The sequence below is a fragment of the Oncorhynchus mykiss genome, chromosome 18 (genome assembly GCF_057628025.1).
Source record: "Oncorhynchus mykiss isolate SJ-2025 chromosome 18, ASM5762802v1, whole genome shotgun sequence".
Lineage (NCBI taxonomy): Eukaryota > Metazoa > Chordata > Actinopteri > Salmoniformes > Salmonidae > Oncorhynchus > Oncorhynchus mykiss.
In genome coordinates, this window is record NC_143039.1 from 26878754 (window position 1) to 26904599 (window position 25846).

General features: G+C 42.1%; 1 protein-coding gene across 1 annotated transcript; it reads right to left on the reverse strand.

Annotated features, from left to right (window-relative positions):
* Window positions 1–761: 761 nt before the first annotated feature.
* Window positions 762–19935, reverse strand: LOC110495751 (uncharacterized). The gene is made up of 3 exons (XM_021571154.3): window positions 19687–19935; window positions 19103–19538; window positions 762–5902 (listed from the first exon to the last, which is right to left on the reverse strand). Exons 2-3 carry the CDS (start codon window positions 19520–19522, stop codon window positions 3290–3292), a joined length of 3033 nt encoding a protein of 1010 aa, XP_021426829.3. The 5' UTR covers window positions 19523–19538; window positions 19687–19935; the 3' UTR covers window positions 762–3289.
* Between the last annotated feature and the right edge of the window lie 5911 nt (window positions 19936–25846).

Consider the following 25846-nt stretch of genomic DNA (forward strand, 5'->3'; position numbering starts at 1 on the left):
GTTCAGTATGGAGAGGAAGAGACAAAGCGAGAGGGATAACTGGGCCCAAAATCGGTGTTCTCCAGCAGGTGAGTTTTTGTATAGCGGTCAAACATAAAAATGTAACAGCTTATTTGGTCTAATTTTTGTAATGCTTAGTTGTTTTCTTGATACCATTTGAAAGGAAACAGTTTTGTACCATCAGGAAAAGGAAAAAAGTTTTGTACCATCAGCTTTGAAATGCAAGAGAAAGGCCATAATGTACTATTCCAGCCCAGGCGCATTTTAGATTTTAGCCACTAGATGGCAGTAGAGTATGTGCAAAGTTTTAGACTGATCCAATGCATTACTGTTCAAAATGTTGTATCAAGACTGCCCAACTGTGCCTAATTGGTTTATTAATACATTTTGAAGTTCATAATTGTGCGCTCTCCTCAAACAATGGCATGATATTATTCTACTGTAATAGCTACTGTAAATTGGACAGTGCAGTTAGATTAACAAGAATTTAAGCTTTCTGCCCATATCAGATATGTCCTGGGATTTTTTTGTTTGTTACTTACAACCTCATGCTAATCACATTAGCCTACGTTAGCCTAACCGTCCCGCTCAGGGGCACCGATCCCAGAGGTTAAACTCCAACAGTACTGTACTGAATTGCTGTTGAACGGTGTGCACCATTTTGGGAAAACATGTCATTCAGCACAAACCGTTGAAATAACTGAATGCACCCCAGAAATGGGCTGCCTGTGTAAACACAGCCAAAGAGAGTCTCCCCAACATTTGAACTATGCCCACTTATCTTTTATTAAAAATGATAGTTTGCAAGGCAGATTGTATAACACAGGGGGAACAACAATATACAAATAACATGAACATGATTAAAAGCAAAAACACACAAAACATTTTTTTTTAATGTGAACATATCCCCCATCTAGTGACATTTAAAAGCCTAACTAATGAAGGTATTGGGTTGCCTGACGACACCCTGAACCTAATTCCACTGCTCTATTCATCGCTACATACATTGGCTTCAGAAAGTATTGATACCACTTTGACCACATTGTGTTTCAGCCTGAATTCCCCCCCAAAAAAATTCACCCCCATTTACACAAAATACACCATAATGACAAAAGTGATAATACATTTTCTAAAAACATGTTAAATGAAATACCTAATTTACATAATAATTCACACCCCCGAGTTAATACTTTGTAGAAGCACCTTCGGCGGTGATTACATCTTTGAGTCGTGTTGGGTATGTATGTATTAGCGTGGCACATCTGGATTTGGTGATTTTCTCCCATTCTTCCTTGCAGACTTTCTCAACCTCAAGTTAGATGGGGAGTGGCATTGAACAGCAATCTTAAAGTCTTTCCACAGATTTTCAATGGGATTCAAGTCTGGGCCACTCAAGGACTTTCAGTCTTGTTCTGAAGCCATTCCAGCATTGCTTTGGCTGTATGCTTGGGGTCATTGTCCTGTTGGAACATAAATCTTCGCCCCCAGTCTAAGGTTATTTGCACAGCTTCTCATCAAGGATTTGCCTGTATTTGGCTCCATTCATTGCTCCCCCATCCTTTCAAGTCACCCAATCCCTGCCGCTGAATAGCATCCCCACAGCATGATGCTGCCATTCATGCTTCACGGTAGAGATGGGTGATGAGTTGTGCCTGGTTTTCTCCAGACATAGCGCTTTGCATTTGAGGTCAAAGAGTAAAAATTGTCTCATCAGACCAGAGCATCTTTTGACTTATTCTCTCAGTCGATCACATGCTTTTTTGCAAACTCCAGGGGTGCTGTTATGTGACTTTTTCTCAGGAGATGCTTCTGTCTGGCCACTCCTGTAAATCCCAGGTTGGTAAAGTCTGTAGAGACCATTGTCTTTCTGACAGGTTTTTCCATCTCAGTCAGGGAACTGTGTAGTTCTGTCAGAGTGGTCATTGGGTCACCTCCCTGACCAAGGTCCTTTTTGCCCGGTTGCTCAGTTTGGTCGGATGGCCAGCTCTCGGCAGTCTGGGTAGTTCCACATTTTTTAAATTTCCCAATGAGGGAGACCACTGTGCTCTTAAACTTTCAACACTCTAGAAATAGTTTTATACAGTACCCTTTCCCAGATATATGCCTGATCACAATTCTCTCGGAGATCTACAGACAGTTCCTTGGACTTCATGGTATATATTCTGCTCTGACATGCACCGTCAACTGTGGGACCTTATATAGACAGGTGTGTTTCTTTCTAAATCATGTCCAAACTATTTAAGTGGCCACAGGTGGATTCCAATTAAGTTGCAGCGACACCCAAAGGATGATCGAAGGAAATCGGATGCACATGAACTCAATTTGGAGTGTCATCGCAAAGGAGTGTGAATACTTAAGTAGATTTGATATTTAATTTTCTATAAATTTGATAACATTTAAAAAAACATGTTTTCACATTGTCATTATGGGGTAATGTGTGTAGATGGATGAGAAAAGCAATCCATTTAGAATTCAGGTTGTAACAATAGATTGTGGAATAAGTCAAGGGGTATGAACTTTCTGAAGGCGTTGCCATCCTAGAAGTTATTTGTGTGACTTCAAAATTAGAAGAATTGTACAAACTAATTCATCAGTGATTGGATAGTCTAACAAATCTTAACCACGCAAAGTATAAAAGTTGATAACGTCATCATGCAGGCCGGCACTGGCCCAACCTATCAATTTCTGGGACCAATCAGAAAGGTCAGAATGTGTTCACATTCTAAGGCAAATCCAGACTCATCGTGGAGAAGAAACGTCAGTTGGCGGGATCGATGTAAATGGGTAGCCAGGCAAGGTATTGGGCTTTGTCTGTAGAGTTCAGTGGTGTATCTGATCTGTAGATGCCCACCCTGCCTTGTCCTAACTCCGGGTCGCTGATCCCTCATAGGTGGCAGCCAGCTGGAGAATTTGTTTGACCTCTGCAGCTTAAGAGCAAATTTCAGACAAATGTATTCACCCGAAGGTTGTAGTTGGGAACCTTTCATTGGCATCTTTTCAAAGTAGCTGATAAACAAAATATCAACATTAAAGCTGCAATATAACTTTTTGAGCGACCTGACCAAATTCACATATAAATGTGTGTTATAGATCTGTCACTCATCAAAAGCAAGTCTAAGAAGCAGTAGATATGTTCTATGTGCGCCATTTCTATGCTTCCTGCTTCCTGCTTCTTGTGTATCAGCAAAAGTCTATGTGTATTTTCTAGTCTGTGGTGGCAATTCCAGTCCACCTGGTTAGAAATCACATTGACTGGGTGGGTCCTGCAATACCAAACACCACTTCTGCATTATAGATCGAGGAACTCTGAGACACCAGAGTAGTGCCTCTTCTCGTGCCGTTTTCTGTCGCCATCTTGGGAGAAGCGTTGCCCACAGATAGAGCATTGGTATGGTTTCTCTCCAGTGTGAACAAGACTGTGTCTCTTCAGTGACTCTTTTCGAAAGAATCGTTTTCCACAGTCTCCGCACTGATGATTTCTCTCTCCAGTATGAACCCTCCTCACGTGTCTCACCATGCCATCTATGCGAGTAAAAGTCTTTCCACATTCCAAACAAGGAAAGGTTGCTCTTTCACCAGAGGTATGTGTTAGTATATGTGATTTGTACGATTTTGTATATGCAAAACTCTTCCCACACTCAGTGCAGTGATATGGTTTCTCTCCCGTGTGTACTCGCATGTGTATTTTAAAGTTGTGAATCTCCTTTCCACATATTGTGCAGAGAAATTTCTCTCTTTTTCTCAAATGTGTTCTCCTGTGTCTTTCAAAAAGTCCCTTGTACAAGAACTGCTTGTTACAGTCAGGACAGTGGAGGATCTCTCGGTGTACTAAAAAGTGTGCTTTCCAGTCAACCAGGTCTGAAAACCTTTCATCACACTTTGAACAGCGGTAACTTTTCTTGTGTGTTAACTGATGTTTTTCAAGCTGTTCCAATCGGACAAAGCTTTTCACACAGTCAGAGCAGCGGAAATTACGTTCCTCCTTCATATGTGTTTTTTGGTGTGACTTAACATGATCTAATCGTGCAAAACTTTTGTCACAGTCAGGGCAGTCGTAAGGCTTCTCTCCTGTATGTGTTCGCTGATGTCTTATAAGACGATTCTCTAGTCTGAAGCTCTTACCGCAGTCAGAGCAGATGTATGGCTTCTCTACAGTACTGAAACTCTCTGTCCAGTTATCAGAAGTATCTTCAGGATCCTCTTCATTCACCTGCGTTGTTTGGGGTATTCGCTGTTTTTCTGAGTGTCGATTCTTTCGAACTGAACTTTCGTAAGGGGAGTCTTTGCCTGGATGTGACTGGCCCATTTTTTCCCCTGGTGCACTAGCTCGCATTTTACTCTTCTGCCTGCCTCTGCTGGCTGTTCCCTGCTGTGTGTGCACACAGTCTACATTCATTTCAGTTTGATGGTTCAGTGTAACATTATGTTCCTCTTTTATATGTATTTTTTGGTGTAATTTAAGATTATCTAATCGAGCAAAACTTCTCTCACAATCAGGGCAGTGGTGAGGCTTCACTCCTGTATGTATTTCTTGGTGTAATTTAAGTTTGTCTAATCTAGCGAAAGTTCTGTCACAAACAGGGCAGTGGTGAGGCTTCTCTCCTGTATGTGTTCGCTGGTGTCTTATAAGATCCCTCACTTTTCTAAAGCTCTTACCGCAGTCAAAGCAGTAGTGAGGCTTCTCTCCTCCAGGACTGAAACCTTCGATCCACTCATCAGAGTCATCAGTATCTAGGGGCTCCTCTTCCTTCTCCTGCATTTTTTTGCTATGTGTTGGTGTTCTCTTTCCTGGAGCTCTAGCTCGTATTTTACTCTGCTGCCTTTTACTCTCTCTGACTTTGCTGAATGTTCTCTGCTGTGTGAGCACACGATCTCCATTGGATGCACTGCTGGAAGCTTTGAAGGTATTGTCCAGCTGGTGTTTTTCAAGCTTCTCCAATAAGACAAAGCTTTTCGCACAGTCAGAGGAATGAAATATGTGTTTGTCTTTTGCATGTATTTTTTGGTGTGACTTAAGCTTATCTAATCGAGCAAATCTTCTGTTGCAATCAGGGCAGTTGTGAGGCTTCACTCCTATATGTATTTCTTGGTGGATCTTTAGCTTATCTAATCGAGCAAAACTTCTGTCGCAATCAGGGCAGTGGTGAGGCTTCTCTCCAGTATGTGTTCGCTGATGTAATTTAAGCTTATCTAATCGAGCAAAACTTCTGTCGCAATCAGGGCAGTGGTGAGGCTTCTCTCCGGTATGCGTTCGCTGGTGTCTTATAAGATCCCTCACTTTTTGAAAGCTCCTACCGCAGTAGGCGCAGTAGTGAGGCTTTTCTCCTCCAGTATTGAAGCCATCAGTGTCATCAGTATCTAGGGGATCTTCTGCATTCTTCTGCATTGTTTGGTGTTGTTGTGGTCTTTCTGAGTTTTGATTCTTCTCTGATTGGCACTGGACATTGGCTGGGCATTGATGTTTGCTATGTGAAAGCACACGGTCTTCATTTTCCGTGCTGCTGGCAGCTTTGAAGATATTCTCCTGCAGGTCCTGTTGCTTTTCCACAATTTCAGTTTGACGAATGCGTGTGACAGCTTTATCCAGTGTGAGTTCTGGGTCCATTTGTAATTGCTTGGACAGTCTCCTGTCAAGTAAGCCTGCGACTAGTCTGTCTCTTATCATCTCACTGAGCAGAGCTCCATAACCACAATGTTCTGACAAACAATGAAGTGCAGAGATAAAATCATCAGCTGTCTCTCCTGCTTCTTGTTGTCTTTGGTTGAATTTTGTTCGTTCTAATATTACATTCCTCCTAACTGCCAAATGTCCATCTTGCTGCTCATTATTAGAACTGTGGAAGTGTTCCCCCTCGATCAGGTTGTCATCTTGCAGGTCTTCTGAGGTGTCCATCTCCTCTGCCTGGAAATACATTTTAAAATGGCATAATTACCAGTAGGCCTAGTATCATCTGTGTTCTCTAAAACATCATTTTGTAATAGATATAGTCTACTTTTCAATACGGTCCAAATTAGAATAGATAGCATTCAATAAATAGCTAAACAAATAACTTTGGTCTATACATTTTTACAGTAGTAGCTAGTTCTAATCATTTGTAATACCTAGCAGTATCAACATTATAATGTATTGTTTTTCATTAGGTCTAGAGCTCACCATAGCATAGGCTACCCAGTGGGCATATGACATGATAAAGACGTCTTTTTCCTGTTTGAAATTTGGTCAGGACGTATTTTTCATGGCATCTTTTTTTGACGTCATGAAAAATTATTTTTATTTGGGTTGAAATCTGACTGATCTACTGACCAGTTATCTAAAGCATGAAACAAACTGAGAATCTCACTGCCGATAGACATGTATCACTGAGGGAGGCCTTCTCTTACAAGAACAAAAGCGGCACCTGCTGCGTGCCATCCCGGTAGCGACAAACCTATCGTTTCTACTTGTAGAATCGCAATACTTGTCAGTGGCCAACAACTTGACTTTAACCCAATCGGAGAGCATGAATCCCCACTTGGGGGACCAACAGGACTGACAACAAAAAGGGAAAATAGGAAATTGTCTCCGTACATCCACAGATGAGCCAGTCACGCTTCAAATGCAATGTATGCTATGGGATGGTAGCTAGCTAAGTGCACAGACACCACTGCTTATTACATTACACATCAAATCTCCTATTCGTGGTCAGTATCTATCAAGCCCAGAGCATACTTGTTTAGAAAGAACCGTGTGTTTGAAAGAATAGAGTTGTCTGACTCTCTGATGCAGCGGTCCAGTAGGTGCGGAGTAGAATGAGCTGCTTATCAGCTAACTAGCCAACTTCACATACTATAGAAAACCAAAGCTTTGTTGACACGAGAGATCACGGAGCAGCCTGTTAATTACAGGGGGTTGACGGCTGTGCCATACAGATGACAAAATAGCTGGGAAGAGATTTTTGAGGTACCGATTCCATGGTACAGGGTGTATGAGTTGATATATAAAACCACGCAAGATTCAAGACTTCGTGCTTTCCAGCTAAAATTATTATATAGTATTCTTGCCACCAACAAAAAGTTGAATATTTGGGGTATACAATCATTGAAGCTCTGCCCTCTGGTAGCCTGTTTCTCGTCTCAGGAATGGCTAAAATGCATAATATTGTTCTAAAATTGACCATAGAAATAGTACTCTTGGGAGATTTGGAGAGACCGGGTCAGTCAATTACTAATACTCTTAGTAAAAGTATTTATCTTCAACTCGCAATCTGTGGAGTCGATAGAAATTGTAGGTTAAACATCTAATCAAATTTTATTTCCCATATACACATGGTTAGCAGAGGTTGATTCGAGTGTAGCGAAATGCTTGTGCTTCTAGTTCCGACAGTGCAGTAATAGCTAACAAGTAATCTAACAATTCCCCAACAACCACCTAATACACAAATCTAAAAGGGGTGAATGAGAATATGTACATGTAAGTATATGGATGAGCGATGGCCAAGCGGCATAGGCAGGTACAATAGATGGTATAACGCGACTCAGACTAGAGCATATCCCCCTCCATATCCCCTGATTTCTACCGCAAGCTCTGGACATTTACACCTGGATATTGCAGCTAGCTAGCTGCTATCCGAGTGACTATTGGCTAACGTCGGTCCCGGAGCAAACATCAACTATTCCGGAGCTAGCCAGCTGAATACTTCCATCAGTCACTCCTGGGCTACAATCACCTATCCGGACCCGTTTTACTGTCGATGCGGAGCCCCACCTGGCCATCACGACTGGACTACGGACGTTATCTGCCCGAGGGAGTTATCCAACTGGCCCCTCCGTCACGACGTAACCTGAACGGCCATCTGCAGCCCGCTAATCGTTAGCTGTCTTATCGGCTGCTATCTGAATAGGTCTATCAGACAATTCTCTTGGGCCACTATAACTATTTTGCCAATTGGATTAGTGCCCTCTACCACACAGAACCCCACTAATCTACTGACGGAAACGCACAAGGTGGCTAAAAACAGACCTCCATCTTCTGCCAGCTTGCTACCCATGGCCCGGCTAGCTGTCTGAATCGCCGTGACCCCAAACGACCTCACTACTCACTGGACCCTTATGATCACTCGGCTAAGCATGCCTCTCCTTAATGTCAATATGCCTTGTAAATTGCTGTTCTGGTTAGTGTTTATTGGCTTATTTCACTGTAGAGCCTCTAGCCATGCTCATTATACCTTATCCAACCTTTCAGTTCCACCACCCACACATGCAATGACATCACCTGGTTTCAATTATGTTTCTAGAGACAATATCTCTCTCATCATCACTCAATGCCTAGGTTTACCTCGACTGTATTCACATCCTACCATACCTTTGTCAGTACATTATACCTTGTAGCTATTTTATAGCCCCCAGAAACCTGCTCCTATTACTCTCTCTTCCGGGCGTCCTAGACGACCAATTCTCAGAGCTTTTAGCCGTACCCTTATCCTACTCCTCCTCTGGTGATGTAGAGGTGAATCCAGGCCCTGCAGTGCCTAGCTCCACTACTATTCCCCAGGCGCTCTCTTTTGATGACTTCTGTAACCGTAATAGCCTTGGTTTCCTGTATGTTAACATCAGAAGCCTCCTCCCTAAGTTGGTTTTATTCACTGCTTTAGCACACTCTGCCAACCCGGATGTCCTAGCCGTGTCTGAATCCTGGCTTAGGAAGACCACCAAAAACTCAAATCTCCATCCCTAACTACAACATTTTCAGACAAGATAGAATGGCCAAAGGAGGCGGTGTTGCAATCTACTGCAGAGATAGCCTGCAAAGTTCTGTCCTACTATCCAGGTCTGTACCCAAACTATTTGAACTTCTACTTTTAAAAATCCACCTCTAAAAACAAGTCTCTCACCGTTGCCGTCTGCTATAGACCACCCTCAGCCCCCAGCTGTGCTCTGGACACCATATGTGAACTGATTGCCCCCATCTATCTTTAGAGCTCGTGCTGCTAGGTGACCTAAACTGGGACATGCTTAAGACCCCAGCCATCCTTCAATCTAAGCTTGATGCCCTCAATCTCACACAAATTATCAATGAACCTACCAGGTACCACCCCAAAGCCGTAAACACTGGCACCCTCATAGATATCATCCTAACCAACTTGCCCTCTAAATACACCTATGTTGTTTTCAACCAAGACCTCAGCGATCACTGCCTCATTGCCCGTCAGTAGAGGATGCCTGGTTATTTAAAGAAATGCCTTCCTCACCTTCTTAAATAAGCATGCCTCATTCAATACATTTTGAACCAGTAACAGATATAGCCCTTGGTTCTCTCCAGACCTGACTGCCCTTAAACAACACAAAAACATCCTGTGGCGTTCTGCATTAGCATCAAACAGCCCCGTGATATGCAACTTTTCAGGGAAGTTAGAAACCAATATACACAGGTAGTTAGAAAAGCCAAGGCTAGCTTTTTCAAGCAGAAATTTGCTTCCTGCAACACTAACTCAAAAAAGTTCTGGGACACTGTGGACCATTTCAGTTTGTTTGTGATGCGTGTATGCCGAGGAACGTTTTCATTTTTTACTTTCCACCTTCACTTCTGTCCCTTCGATGTGGATAGGGGGGATGCTCCCTCTGCGGTTTCCTGAAGCCCACGATCATCTCGTTTTGTTAACGTTGAGTGAGAGGTTGTTTTCCTGACACCACGCTCCGAGTGCTCTCACCTCCTCCCTGTAGGCTGTCTCGTCATTGTTGGTAATCAAGCCCACTACTGTTGTGTCATCTGTAAACTTGACGATTGAGTTGGAGGTGTGCATGGCCACGCAGTCATGGGTGAACAAGGGGTATAGGAGGGGGCTGAGCACGCACCCTTGTGGGGCCCCAGTGTTGAGGGTCAGCGAAGTGGAGATGTTTTCCAGTGCTTGGCCACCCACTCAGTTACCGGTGACCTTTTCAGCCACATCCCAGCGAAAGGAGAGAACAGAACCACCCCTCATTAAATCCATAGTCATTGACAGTAAGTTTCAAATGTTTTTTTCTCTGATACTCTGATCTTCAATTTGTAATGATTCCTACTAACCAGCTTGGTAAGAGCTAGGTTTGTACTAGTCAGAGTTGTGGACTCTAGTGACATGACTTGGACTCGAGTCGGACTTGAGTCACAAATTTTTTGACTTGAGACTCAACTTGATATAAAATAACTAGACTTGACTTGGAGGCTCAAGACCTGGGACCTTGGCTTGAGACTGATGACTTGAAATTATCTGGCCAGGTTTTGTAACATTTTGTCACTAATTTTGTGGCAGAGTCTCCATGGATTCCCCTAGCAACAAAATGTGCAACAGATTGGCTATTGAAACGCACACTTGGTCCTCTGATTGGACCAGCAAACTTAGCACAGGTCAGCACAGGTCCGGTGAGCTAGTAAACAGATTGCTGTACAGCTATTGGATCGGGGGCAGTCAAACGTCAATTTGTAGGGAGAGAGGATTGCCATAAATAAATATGCAGCTCCGAAAATGGTTTGGTGATCAAGAATATTAACTGTTTACTTTGCAAGCTCACCAGCAATGTGGCATCAAGCAACAGTTAGGCCTACTAGCATGGTAGGCGAAAATTGCTTGAAATTGATTATTTACTTATGAAGCTTGCATTTTGTATTTTTTGTTAAAGCTGCTGTGTGTCACTTTTTGGTCAACCCAACCAAATTCACGTAGAAATGTGAGTTATAGATCTGTAATTCTCATTCAAAGCAAGTCTAAAAAAGAGGTAGATATGTTCTATGTGCGCCATTTCCATGCTTCGCATTCTTAAGTTTTGGCAGAGACTCACCCGTTTTGGCAGAGCGCCACACACACACAAATTTTGGACACACCTACTCATTCAAGGGTTTTTCTTTATTTTTACTATTTTCTACATTGTGCGCCACCCTATGGGACTCCCGGTCACGGCCGGTTGTGACACCGCCTGGGATCTAACCCCAGGCTGTAGTGACACCACAACTCTGATGCAGTGCCTTAGAGCGCTGCACCAATCGGGAGGTGCACCTTGCTCTTTAAATTAGAATGTATTTATTACAATTTAATTCAATGCATAAAGCCTTATAGGTATTTAGGGAACATGATATATTGCATCAGAAAGACAACCAAGTTGTTACTATCTTACATATATTTTTAAGTGAGAAACTGTTAGGTTTCAGATGTATCACATGCACTTATTTAAGTCTTTTTAAATAGACTATAATTTGCCGTGTACAAGATACCAAATTTTTGGCTATCACACAACATAATACTTAAACTGGAACAACCCTCAGTAACAGTTGCCCAAAAATAACTGTGCGCAAACCCTATCCCCAAATATTATAAATGAGCCCCCGCCTCTAGCTGGGCGTGGGCTAAGACGTCAGCTTCAGTTCGGCTGGCACCTAGCCGAACTCGGCTAGCCGAACCAGTGTGCTTGCATACTCCCTTAAAAAGACATTCGCTTGAAAAACAAGAAAAAAAGCGACAATAGTACTGTTTGTCCATTTTCAGACACCCAAAAATAGTCAGAGATCTTAGTCATGCAGTTTTACATCTAAGATGTTTGGTGCAGTATTTTGCAATTAAAAAATGAGCATGAAAACAAGTAGTCTCTCGTTGAATGACAACAAAGACTTTATTGAAGAATCCCCACTGTTGACCAATCGCAGACGAAAGGGCGTAGACGTCGGCTCAGAGCTTCAGCTTGCCTCTAGAAAAACATTTGTGTGCCCAAACAGCCGAATGAAACCTCACCGAAGTCCAAAACGTCACAAAATAATATATGCACAAACTCTACCGAACTGTATCGCCTGGGAAGCTTGCGGATGCCTTTAGCCCATGCTGGACTTGGTGCGGCCCGGCCCTTGGCGGGCTTGGTGCGGGCCGGCCCGCGATCTGCTTGGTGCGGGATAACCGGAGTTGGGCTTGTTGTGAGCTAGCCTGTGTCGGGTGGGCTTGGTGTGGGCTAGCAGTTGGCCACCTTGCCCACCGAATGGGGTCATGTTTGCTGGGAAGTGCATATACAGTGAATTCAGAAAGTATTCAGACCCCTTTATTTTTTCCACATTCTGTTACATTACAGCCTTATTCAATCTACACACTAGCCCATAATGACAAAGCGAAAAACAGATTTTCAGACCCTTTGCTATGAGACTCGAAATTGAGCTCAGGTGCATCCTGTTCCATTGATCATTCTTTAGATCTTTCTACAACTTAATTGGAGTCCACCTGTTGTAAATTCAATTGATTGGACATGATTTGGAAAGGCACACACCGGTCTATATAAGGTCCCACTTTTGACAGTGCATGTCAGAACAAAAACCAAGCCATGAGGTTGAAGGAATTGTACGTTGAGCTCCGAGACAGGATTTTGTTGAGGCACAGATCTGGAGAAGGGTACCAAAAAAATTATGCAGGATTGAAGGTCCCCAAGAACACAGCGGCCTCCATCATTCTTAAATGGAAGAAGTTTGGAATCACCAAGAGTCTTCCAAGAGCTGGCTGGGCAATCGTGGGGGAGAAGGGCCTTGGTCAGGGAGGTGACCAAGAACCCGATGGTCACCCTGACAGAGCTCCAGAGTTCCTCTGTGGAGATGAGAGAATCTTCCAGAAGGACAACCAACTCTGCAGCACTCCACCAAATCAGACCTTAATGGTAGAGTGGCCAGACAGAAGCCACTCCTAGGTAAAGGCACATGGACTCTAAAGGACTCTCAGACCATGAAAAACAAGATTCTGGTCTCATGAAACCAAGATTGAACTCTTTGGCCTGAATGCCAAGCTCCACATCTGGAGGAAACCTGGCACCATTCCTACGGTGAAGCATGGTGGTGGCAGCATCATGCTGTGGGGATGTTTTTCAGCGGCAGGGACTGGGAGACTGGTCAGGATCGAGGGAAAGATGAACGGAGCAAAGTACAGAGATCCTTGATGATAGACTGGGGCGAAGGTTCACCTTCCAACAGGACAACGACCCCAAGCAGACAGCCAAGACAACACAGGGGTAGCTTCGGGAGCAAGTCTCTGAATGTCCTTGAGTGGCCCAGCCCGATCGAACATCTCTGGAAATACCTGAAAATAGCTGTGCAGCAACGCTCCCCATCCAACCGGACAGAGCTTGAGAAGATCTGCAAAGAAGAATGGGAGAAACTCCCCAATTGCAAGAGTGCCAAGCTTGGAGAGTCATACCCAAGAAGACTCAAGGCTGTAATTGCTCCCAAATGAGCTACAACAAAGTACTGAGTAAAGGGTCTGAATACATACGTAAATGTGATAGCAGTTTATTAAAAAAATGTAAACTAAAAACCTGTTTTTGCTTTATCATTATGGGGTAGTGTGTAGATTGAGGGGAAAAAACGATTTAATCCATTTTAGAATAAGGCTGTAACGTAAGAAAATGTGGAAAAAGACATGTGGTCTGAATACTTTCCGAATGCATGTACCTCTGAGCTGCTGTTAGAAAGATTCTATTTGGTTTCTCAAGGGGAGGCTGTGCAGTCTTGCCCTCCAGTGTCCGTTCAGATAGCCTCTGTATCAAGCTTAACCTGTCCTATTTCTTTTGGGCTATTGCCTGTGTACATTTGATAAATCTACTTGTATATTTGGTATAATATGGTGCTTTAACCTGTAAATAAATGTACACTGAGCCCATCAACCTGCAATGCTGATCTCTTAAGACTGGTACATGGTCCATATTATTTTATTTATTTAATTACATAATCAAAATGTGTTGTAAACAAAATAATGAAAAGGGCTGTCAGGTCAATAAATAAACAAAGATTTGTCGTTGAACAAGTCATTGCATACAGTTGAAATCTGAAGTTTACATACACTTAGGTTGGAGTCATTAAATTTAATTTTTCAACCACTCCACAAATTTCTTGTTAACAAGCTATAGTTTTGGCAAGTCGGTTAGGACATCTACTTAGTGCATGACACAAGTAATTTTTCCAACAATTGTTTACAGACAGATTATTTCACTGTATCACAATTCCAGTGGGTCAGAAGTTTACATTCACTAAGTTGACTTTGCCTTTAAACAGCATGGACAATTCCAGAAAATAATGTCATGGCTTTAGAAGCTTCTGATGGGCTATTTGAGTCAATTGGAGGTGTACCTCTGGATGTATTTCAAGGCCTACCTTCAAACTCCGCCTCTTTGCTTGACATCATGGGAAAATCTAAAGAAATCAACCAAGACCTCAGAAAAAAAAATTGTAGACCACAAGTCTGGTACATCCTTGGGAGCAATTTCCAAACGCCTGAAGGTACCTCGTTCATCTGTACAAACAATTGTACGCAAGTATAAACACCATGTGACCACGCAGCCGTCATACCGCTCAGGAAGGAGACGCGTTCTGTCTCCTAGAGATGAACAGACTTGTGCGAAATGTGCAAATCAATCCCAGAACAGCAGCAAAGGACCTTGTGAAGATACTTTTGTACCCGTTTCCTCCAGTATCTATATCCACAGTAAAAACGAGTCCTATATCAACATAACCTCAAAGGCTGCTCTGCAAGGAAGAAGCCACTGCTCCAAAACCGCCATAAAAAAAGCCAGACTACGGTTTGCAACTGCACATGGGGACAAATATCGTACTTTTTGGAGAAATGTCCTCTGGTCTGATGAATTTTTTTTAAAACTGTTTGGCCATAATGACCATTGTTATGTTTGGAGGAGAAAGGGAGAGGCTTGCAAGCCCGAAGAACACCATCCCAACCATGAAGCACGGGGGTGGCAGCATCATGTTGTTGAGGTGCATTAATGCAGGAGGGACTGATGCACTTCACAAAATAGATGGCATCATGAAGCAGGAAAGGTATGTGGATATATTGAAGCAACATCAAGACATCAGTCAGAAAGTTAAAGCTTGGTCGCAAATGGGTCTTCCGAATGGACAATGACTCCAAGCATACTTCCAGAGTTGTGGCAAAATGGCTTAAGGACAACAAAGTCAAGGTATTGGAGTGGCCATCACAAAGCTCTGACCTCAATCCTATATAATATTTGTGGGCACAACTGAAAAAGCATGTGCGAGCAAGGAGGCCTACAAGCCTGACTCAGTTACACCAGCTCTAACAGGAGGAATGGGACAAAATTCCCCCAACTTATTGTGGGAAGCTTGTGGAAGGCTACCCGAAACATTTGACCCAAGTTAAACAATTTAAAGGCAATGCTACCAAATGTATTTATGTATTTTACCTTTATTTAAAGAGGTAGTCAAGTTGAGAACAAGTTCTCGTTTACAATTGCGACCTGGCCAAGATAAAGCAAAGCAGTTCAACACACACAACGACACAGAGTTACACATGGAGTAAAACAAACATACAGTCAATAATACAATATAAAAATAAGTCTATATACAATATGAGCAAATGAGGTGAGAAGGGAGGTAGGGGCAAAAAAAAGGCCATGGTGGCAAAGTAAATACAATATAGCAAGTAAATCACTGGAATGGTAGATTTGCAGTGGAAGAATGTGCAAAGTAGAAATATAAATAATGGGGTGAAAAGGAGCAAAATAAATAAATACAGTAGGGGAAGAGGTAGTTGTTTGGGCTAAATTATAGATGGGTTATGTACAGGTGCAGTAATCTGTGAGCTGCTCTGACAGCTGGTGCTTAAAGCTAGTGAGGGAGATAAGTGTTTCCAGTTTCAGAGATTTTTGTAGTTCGTTCCAGTCATTGGCAGCAGAGAACTGGGAGGAGAGGCGGCCAAAGTAGGAATTGGTTTTGGGGGTGACCAGAGAGTTGGAGCGCGTGCTACAGGTGGGTGCTGCTATGGTGACCAGCGAGCTGAGATAAGGGGGGACTTTACCTAGCAGGGTCTTGTAGATGACCTGGAGCCAGTGGGTTTGGCGACGAGTATGAAGCGAGGGCCAGCCAACGAGAGCGTACAGGTCGCAGTGATGGGTAGTATATGGGGCTTTGGTGACTAAACAGATGGCACTGTGATAGACTGCATCCAACTTATTGAGTAGGGTATTGGCTATTTTGTAGATGACATCGCCGAAGTCGAGGGTCGGTAGGATGGTCAGTTTTACGAGGGTATGTTTGACAGCATGAGTGAAGGATGCTTTTTTGCGAAATAGGAAACCAATTCTAGATTTAACTTTGGACTGGAGATGTTTGATGTGATTCTGGAAGGAGAGTTTACAGTCTAACCAGACACCTAGGTATTTGTAGTTGTCCACATATTCTAAGTCAGAACCGTCCAGAGTAGTGATGCAGTGATCGGTTGAAAAGCATGCATTTAGTTTTTACTTGTATTTAAGAGCAGTTGGAGCCCATGGAAGGAGAGCTGTATGGCATTGAAGCTCGTCTGGAGGGTTGTTAACAGTGTCCAAAGAAGGGCCAGAAGTATACAGAATGGTGTTGTCTGCCTACAGGTGGATCAGAGACTCACCAGCAGCAATAGCGACATCATTGATGTATACAGAGAAGAGAGTCGGCCCAAGAATTTAACCCTGTGGCACCCCCATAGAGACTGCCAGAGGTCCGGACAACAGGCCCTCCGATTTAACACACTGAACACTGAAGTAGTTGGTGAACCAGGCGAGGCAATCATTTGAGAAACCAAGGCTATCGAGTCTGCCGATGAGGATGTGGTGATCGACCTGGCCAAGGCTTTCGACTCTGTCAATGAACACGGCTGCACAGTAATGTCTCTTATCAATGGCGGTTATGATGTCGTTTAGGAACTTGAGCGTGGCTGAGGTGCACCCATGACCAGCTCTGAAACCAGATTGCATAGCGGAGAAGGTACGGTGGGATTCAAAATGGCCGGTAATCTGTTTGTTAACTTGGCTTTCGAATACCTTAGAAAGACAGGGTAGGATCGATATAGGTCTGTAGCAGTTTGGGTCTAGAGTGTCACCCCCTTTGAAGAGGCAGCTTTCCAATCTTTCAGAATCTCAAATACTAATGAAGTGTATATAAACTTCTGACCCACTGAGAATGTGATGAAAAAAAAAAGCTGAAATAAATCATTATCTCTACTATTACTCTGACATTTCACATTCACATTCTTAAAATAAAGTGGTGATCCTAACTGACCTAAGACAAGGAATTTTTTGGGTGATTAAATGTCAGGAATTGTGAAAAACTGAGTATTTGGCTAAGGTGTATGTAAACTTCCGACTTTTTTACTTGACTTGAAAAAAACTGTTAAACTTGGGACTCGGACCTTGTCACTTGCTTGTGACTTGAATAATAGTGACTTGGTCCCACCTCTTGTACTAGCTATGCTGATGATCATGAACGTTTTTTCTCTGCATCAGGTCTCATAATCTCCATTAAGTGTGTTGGTAAATTTTAATATTGGTGATCAATATCAGAAAGTTTTGTAATCTAGGTCTGAAAATTTAGAGCCATCAATTGGAAAGCCTCACATCCACCCTCAGTAACAAACTGGAGGACTGAACTATTTAGCTACATCCCATTAGACTAGGCTATATATTATAAAATCAAAAACATAAACCAGACATATGACAGAATTTGGAAAGCGTATGTTGACCATCTTAGAAAATGTGCTGCATAGTGGGTGTTATGTTTCTGTGTTGTTGTTTCTGAATAGCAGTTTGTTTTGGGATTAAATGTTTTCAGTAGTGTTTTGTTTGTGGATCCCTCAGTGAGAAGGAATGTATGCGGATTTGTGTGTGTATTGACACTGTGAGAATAAACTTCACTGAAATATTTAAAAAAAAACATTTTATTGTCTCTTTACACATACTTAAAGTTTTGCATTTACCCTTCTTTTTTTTAAGACTGCCAAGCTGTCCACAATTGGGGGGAACCTCCGTCCGGGACAATGTCCTCAGGATTAATGGAGCGCTGTGTTTAGAAAAAGTTGTTTGAATATTACAACATGTATGAGGATTAAGCACAATTTCATCCTTTAGAGATGAGGTACACATTTATTATCCAACTACTGTCTAATTTTGATATCCTCTTTTAAAATGTTTCAGACTGATGACCAATGAATGAACGTCCCACTTCAATATGAATGGACAGAGGAGAAAACAAGCCTTTGCTACCACTTGTGTGTGTTCCATTGTAGTTGGTAAGAAAATGTGAGCAGTTGAGACATTGACATAGACAACAAGACAGGTTTAGCAGATTCTGCCTGTTAAAGATCTTTTACTGGGTGTTACTGTTCTGTCCTGCATGCCCACATTATGCCAATCGTTCATTTATTTTCATCTCGTTTAATGCTTACAGTAAGTGTCATGAAAAGCCAGAAAACTCACAAGGTTGATGTGTTGCCGGCCCTCTGGAAAGTCCTAAAATGTGCCACTGACCTCCGTGGTGGAGTAGGACGCAAAGTTGCTATTTTCTTTCTCACTAAGCTATAACAGCCACAAACGTCTTTAACTAGTCCCATGGAAATAGTTTTAGCCAGCTGAGTTTACAAAGTTTATTCAGAAAGGTCCTTTTCTAGTTATTTTTAAATCTCAAATGGATAAAGTTGTAATGTGCTGATTCTCTTCACTGCAGATCTGACCCATCACACGATTCTTCAAGAGGACCACTACGCTCCAGATCGCCTTCTGTGCTCAGAGGTCCTTGATGAGGACCTTCCCCATCACACAGCTCTTATTAATCATTAAGAAGATAAAACAATGGGCCTTTATATACTGTGTCCCAGTCGTTCTACTCATGTCTGTGGGTGAATTATGATACAACTACTGTATGCAGATTTGCAAAAAAATAGATTTGTTTTCACCATTTCTTGATCTAATTTAAAATGCAAGAATATGTTGCAGAATTTAACTTTAATTGGTGCCTATGGAAACAAATAGAAATGTAATGAACAAAAAAAATCATCCAACTTTATCCTCAGAAATACTTTTTACAGTAGGTAATAAAATGTAGTCAAGTGGTCATTACCAGGTTGATGGTTTTAACTATAGCACATAATATAGTGGTCATATTTATGACCAACTGGTCCTATGGTGGTCAGTAAAATACGTCATACTATGGTCAGCAAAAAGACGTAACAAAAAAAACATTCGGTTTGCGACCAGAATAAGACGTCATAGTCTTTTCATCCAGGTTTGGCCCACTGGGTAGTGATCTAGGCTAGAAAAGGTTAATTGACAATAGAAGTAGTATTTTTACCTGTGGATAGTCTGACTTCGTCTCCTTGTGTTTTATGAAGCCAGACAGCCAGGACAGTGTGGTGAGTATTTGTGTTTGTATTCCTGATGCTGCACCCCCACTCTTCCCCTTAATTTTCCTCCTCAGTCTGACATATCTGTCTCTCAATTTCTTCCATTTCGTCCTGCAAACCTGTTCTTCTACTCTCAGAGTTTGGGCTATCTCCTTCCAGCTGTTGCTGGTTATTGTGAAGTCTTTATAGTCTTTCAATGAGGTGTTGTACAAATGATTGTACCTTCTGACCTCTTCAATTAGCTTTTCCTCGAAACTTGCGTCGTCCTGAATCTTGCTTGTTTTAGAGTCATCAGTATAATGGGGCTCATCTTCATCTCGGTTCTCATGCATTGTTTGGTTCAGTCCTTCCTTCTCAAGTTCCGCCATTTTCTCTGAACTGTATCTGAACAGAAAGGGTGCGGTGTAAACCAGAGGATGCAAACCAACGAAGTCTGTTATGTTATTCTATGAACAACAGTTTTGTTTGCTTCTGCAGGTAGCAATTGAAGCTGTTGGTTTGATTTGATATAAAGAGAAAAAAAACATCTCACACGATCCAAAGCTTGTTGTTGCAACTGCACACCTATCCCACTGTCTACGGTCTGCTATTCCTCTCTCCACACCAGACGCAGTGTGATCAGGTTTAGAAAGGAACAAGACAAACACAAGCACCTAAAAAAAAAAAAACCGATAACGACTCTAGCTAACTATTTTCTGCAATCATTGGCACTTGAGAGTTGGCATTTTACATGATCCGATATGCAAATCACATGCACGGCGAAATGTCGTAAAAGGCATGCAGACGTTTCACTTTACGTCTCAATGCCGAGTATGGAAAGTCAAAGGGGCCAATAAGTGTGTCATCACTAGTTACCACACCCAAAGTCAAAATGATGTCTAAACCCCGCCTATTTAAAACATTTATATGTTTAAAATCTGATTTTATACCTAAACTTAACCACACTTATAACATTTTGCTTAAACCTAACCATAAAATAGGACCAAAAAGTACATTTTGTTTTATGAATTTTAACTCTAGACAATTTGAATTTGTGGCTGTGGTAACTAGTGGCAACCCCAAAAAGTGTGCAGAAGAGAAAACAGGGGAGAACGACCCAGTGGGTAAAAACTGGTTAAAAAGACCTCAGTATGATGTTTTTTTTACTATGTCTTATTCTGGTTGAAAACTACATTTAATTTTTTACGACCACCAGTTTGTGATAATTCTGACCACTATATTATGTAGCTTACTGGTCATAGATAAGACGTCATCATAGTAAATACATAATCATAATCTGGTAATGACCACCTGACTACAACCTATTATCAACATTCTTAGAAAAAAAGGGTTCCAAAAGGGTTCTTTGGCTGTCCTCATAAGAGAACCCTTTTCGGTTCCACGTAAACCCTTTGTGTTCCATGTAGAAATCTCTGTGGAAGGGATTCTACCTGGAACCAAAAATGGTTATTCAAAGGGTTCTCCTATGGGGACAGCCGAAAAACCCCTTTAGGTTCTAGATGACACCTTTTTTTCTAAGAGTGTACTGTAAAAAGTATTGCAGATGATATTTGGATATTGACAACATTGTTCGTTACATTTCTATGTGTTTCCATAGCAACCATAGTCTGCAACATATTCTTATTCAAAATATATCAAGCAATGGCAAGAACAAATCTACATCACCATTTTTTGCACATCTGCATATAGTAAATGTTTCATAATTCACTCACAGACATTACATGCAGAGAAATACTGGGACACAGTATATAAATGCCCATTGTTTTAGTTGATTAATAGGAGTGGTGTGATGGGGTAGATCGTCATCAAGGACCTCTGAGCACAGAAGGCGATCTGGAGCATAGTGGCCCTCTTGAAGAGTCAGATCTGCAGAGAAGATCATGTTGTGGAATAGACACTGGCTGGAATGCGGTTTTAACCAATCAGCATTCAGGATTAGAACCACCCGTTGTATAAAAAAAGTATATAACACCGGATCCAGAGGTTCAAATATTGTCGCTAGCTAGAGTAAAAACATAGTGCCTCGTCCCCTCTTGCTTGGTAAGCTACTCTGGCTCACCAAGCCACCTAATGGATATACACTACAAGCAGTTAGTTTTTTTGTGTATGTGAGCCCAACGCACTGTTTCTCTAAAGAAATCAAATAATTCAAGTCAGAAATCAAGTCAGGAACTTTGGGATGCTGAGTTGTAGTTTTTATTAAGCAAATATTCAATCTAGTCTAACTCAAACGTGGTAATTAACTACAATGACCATAATCCATTTCGATATCTGTTTAGAACATCTTCCCTTGATGTTCTTCTCCCCAACATGACGCTGCTTTACTTACAAATGTAAAACAAGATTGCAGGAGAACAGGGACTATCACAGCAGTCAAATCTTTTCTTCGTTTTTTGTGTACATTTTGAGAAACTGTCTTTGTTTTCCAGCAGTATTGTTGTGTCAACTACCTGTGATCTGTTCCAACTGCTGTATGGAATGTTGACTGATGCACTCCAGCAAGCAGGCTGCCTGCATGCAGAGATCTATTACTGCTTGCAAGTCACAAATTCCAATCCTGTAACGCTCGTCCTCTTCTTCTGACGAGGAGTCGCAAGGATCGGACCAATGCGCAGCGTGGTAAGTGTTCATATTTTAAATATTTTAATGAACACTGGAGAAAAAAAACAACAAACGACCAACACAACACTAAACAGAAAATAAACACCAAGTGGGAAAAGGCTACCTAAGTATGATTCTCAATCAGAGACAACAAACGACACCTGCCTCTGATTGAGAACCATACCAGGCCAAACGCAAAAACACAACATAGAAAACGGAACATAGACAACCCACCCAACTCACGCCCAAACCCATACTAAAACAAAGACATTACAAAGGAACTAAGGTCAGAACGTGACAAATCCAAGCTGGGAACTGATATGCCTCCACAAATTTTGCACTCACTCAGTATTAAATTGACTAAAGAACAGTTTGTTGAATTTATTTAGTTGAGGTTGCCACATGTTTCGGTAGCTAAGACAGATGTAGAAAGAGATGCTATTGGGCCTTGTCCAGACTCTCCCTGTAATACCTCCATTCTTCCTGTCCGACAAGCCTCAGGTGATTGGTGTTAATGATGCAGTTTATGCAAGGACTGCTGTTGTGCCGAACCCCATTACCATTCTATCTGCTGTGCCAACTTCAACTAAATGATTTTCAGTTGTTGATTTGCCTAATGTTATTTTTAGCATTCCCCTGGCATTTATGGTAGTGAGTGGAAGCCCACTGCCGGGCAGTGGGAGAAGATGGAACCAGATGGATTTTGGCTTATTTTGGATTTTTCATCAATTAAATATTTGATCTCAATACTCTTTTCTGTTCCAAAAAAATAGCCAATGTTATACATAGAGTGGACTAAATTAAGTAGACTTTCCCCATTGCAAAAAAATAAAAAAATAAATCTAATTTTCAAATAAGTTATACATTATGTTGGCTGACAATTTGTTAGTTACGCTATCCTTATGAACCACACAGCATATAATTGCAGCAGTATGTACTGGTAGTATAACGTTACTTGGCTACTAATACATAAAACTTGCTACTACATGAACTAAACTCAGCAACAACAACAAAAATGTCCCTTTTTCAGGACCCTGTCTTTCAAAGATAATTTGTAAAAATCCAAATAACTTCTCAGATCTTCATTGTTAAAGGGTTTAAACACTGTTTCCCATGCTTGTTCAATGAACCATAAACAATTAATGAACATGCACCTGTGGAACGGTCGTTAAGACACTAACAGCTTACAGACGGTAGGCAATTAAGGTCACAGTTATTAAAACTTAGGACACTAAAGAGGCCTTTCTACTGACTCTGAAAAAGACCAAAAGAAAGATGCCCAGGGTTCCTGCTCATCTGCGTGAATGTGCCTTAGGCATGCTGCAAGGAGGCATGAGGACTGCAGATGTGGCCAGGGCAATAAATTGCAATGTCCGTACTGTGAGACGCCTAAAGACAGAGCTACAGGGAGACAGGACGGATAGCTGATTGCCTTCGCAGTGGCAGACCACGTGTAACAACACCTGCACAGGATCGGTACATCCAAACATCACACCTGCGGGACAGGTACAGGATGGCAACAACAACTGCCCGAGTTACACCAGGAAAGCACAATCCCTCCATCAGTGCTAAGCCTGTCCGCAATAGGCTGAGAGAGGCTGGACTGAGGACTTGTAGGCCTGTTGTAAGGCAGGTCCTCACCAGACATCACCTGCAAAAACGTCGCCTATGGGCACAAACCCACCGTCGCTGGACCAGAGGACTGGTAAAAAGTGCTCTTCACTGACGAGTCGCGGTTTTGTCTCATCAGGGGTGATGGTCGGATTCGCGTTTATCGTCGAAGGAATGAGCATTACACCGAGGCCTGTACCTCGGAGCAGGATCGATTTGGAGGTGGAGGGTCCATCATGGTCTGGGGCGGTGTGTCACAGCATCATCGGACTGAGCTTGTTGTCATTGCAGGCAATCTCAATGCTGTGTGTTGCAGGGAAGACATCCTCCTCCATCATGCTTCCTTCCTGCAGGGCCATCCTGACATGACCCTCCAGCATGACAATGCCACCAGCCACCAATACTGCTCGTTCTATGCATGATTTCCTGCAAGACAGGAATGTCAGTGTTCTGCCATGGCCAGCGAAGAGCCTGGATCTCAATCTTATTGAGCACGTCTGGGACCTATTGGATCGGAGGGTGAGGGCTAGGGCCATTCCCCCTAGAAATGTCCGGGAACTTAGGAACCTTGGTGGAAGAGTGGGGTAACATTTCACAGCAAGAACTGGCAAATCTGGTGCAGTCCATGAGGAGGAGATGCACTGCAGTACTTAATGCAGCTGGTGGCCACACCAGATACTGACTGTTACTTTTGATTTTGACCCCCCCTTTGTTCCGGGACACATTATTCAATTTCTGTTAGTCACGTGTCTGTGGAACTTGTTCAGTTTGTCTCAGTTGTTGAATCTTGTTATGTTCAAACAAATATTTACACATGTTAAGTTTGCTGAAAATAAACACAGTTAACAGTGAGAGGACATGTCTTTTTTTGCTGAGTTTAGTATGCTTATTGGTCATAGTATGGATATATTTAGTATGCCCGGATGTCGTACTAAATACGTCGAAATATGAAGTATACATGCAGTGGACATTATTTCCGTGCTTTTAGGGCCCATAATGCAATTCTTTCGAAAATGGGAGTGGCTTCACAACGTTTTCAGATTTGAAGAAAATGGTGGAAAATATACAGCTGAAGTCTGAGGAAAGCAGATACAAATTCATTGCTTTAACTAATTATGAAAAATGTTAAGAAAATGTTGAGCAATGTGATAAAGTAATGACTTTTCAAATAAGTTACGTTACACATTATTTTGGCTGACAATTTGTTAGCTACGTTATCCTTACAAACCGCATAGGATTACAGCAGTAGGTACTGGTATGTTAGCTAGCAACCAAACGTTAGTTGGCTACTAATACATCGGGCTTGCTAGACAGTATTATTAACTATCTGCTATCTAACTAACTACCCAACGTTTATTGACTTGATTATTCACATCATTCTTAGCTACGTGGTATAGTCGTTGTGCGTTTCAATGGACATTGTACATTCTGCCTTTCTACTCCGATTCCTAAAATGTTAGCTAGTCATTTGTTATGCTAACAAGCTAGCAAGAGGTTGCATAGCAACAGCATCAATCTCTGGTAGACAGGAGAAGTTCTAGTACGCTCAATTGAAACGATACCGTTCCTTTACAGTATACTAAAATTAACTAATAGTATGTAGTATATACTCATTAAATATGTAGTATACAGTATGTTAGTACGGGTATTCGAACACAGCTTGGGTGTTTGATTTATTTGATACCATTCCACTAATTCCGCTCCAGCCATTACCAAAAGCCTGTCCTCCCCAATTAAGGTGCCACCATCCTCCTGTGTAGTTACATTTCTAGCTGTATAGTACTGCTGCAGCTTATGTACACTTCAGATACTCCATGTCGTTTATAAGTGCCTATGTTTCATTGATTGCATGTGTTTTGCAGTAGATGTTGTTTAGAGATGGTTCATTCCTGTAGCCTGTATGCACACTTTACTGCTGCGTTTTCATAGTTCACACTACTGTTAAGCAATGGCCAGAGATTCTAGAAGTTTTAGACTGTCCTCATCACTCCCGCATGCACAGTAAAATGTATTACTCCGTGGCACCAGACACAGATCAGCGCTCCACCAGTGTGCCACAAATCTCGCCTGTCGAAGTAATTAGTTATCTTGCTCTCTGCGAGATGTTTACATGTATACTGCTGTAAATACTGTATGTATGCTGTTATGTGAATATCCTTGTATAGATGCTATGCCATTCTTTCCTGTGTAGATATTCCTATTGCATAGCTTACGTTGTTTATTTGTTCTTACCTTTCAGAACCACAAGTCTATCCTATGCACAAAAATACTTCTATGGTGTGTGTGCGCAACTGTGTGGTGGTGACCAAGGTAAAATAAACATTATCGGATATGCAAATGTCATGCACGTTGAAATGGTCGTTGTCCCATGGTCGTTGTCCCAGCCTACCGCTAGCATAGCAGGTGGGAGGCTGCAGCGACACCTGTACTAGTATCTACACCAGTAAACGGTGTCCTTCGCTCCCGCCTGCCCTCACTGT

What these genes read in the sequence shown, in the direction of transcription:
- LOC110495751 (XM_021571154.3), bottom strand. Translation starts at nt 19,522, where the DNA reads ATGGCGGAACTTGAGAAGGAAGGACTGAACCAAACAATGCATGAGAAC. An exon ending in CGAAGTCAGACTATCCACAG is followed by an intron (nt 5,903 to 19,102) that starts GTAAAAATACTA and finishes ATGTATTTCCAG; the next exon opens with GCAGAGGAGATGGACACCTC.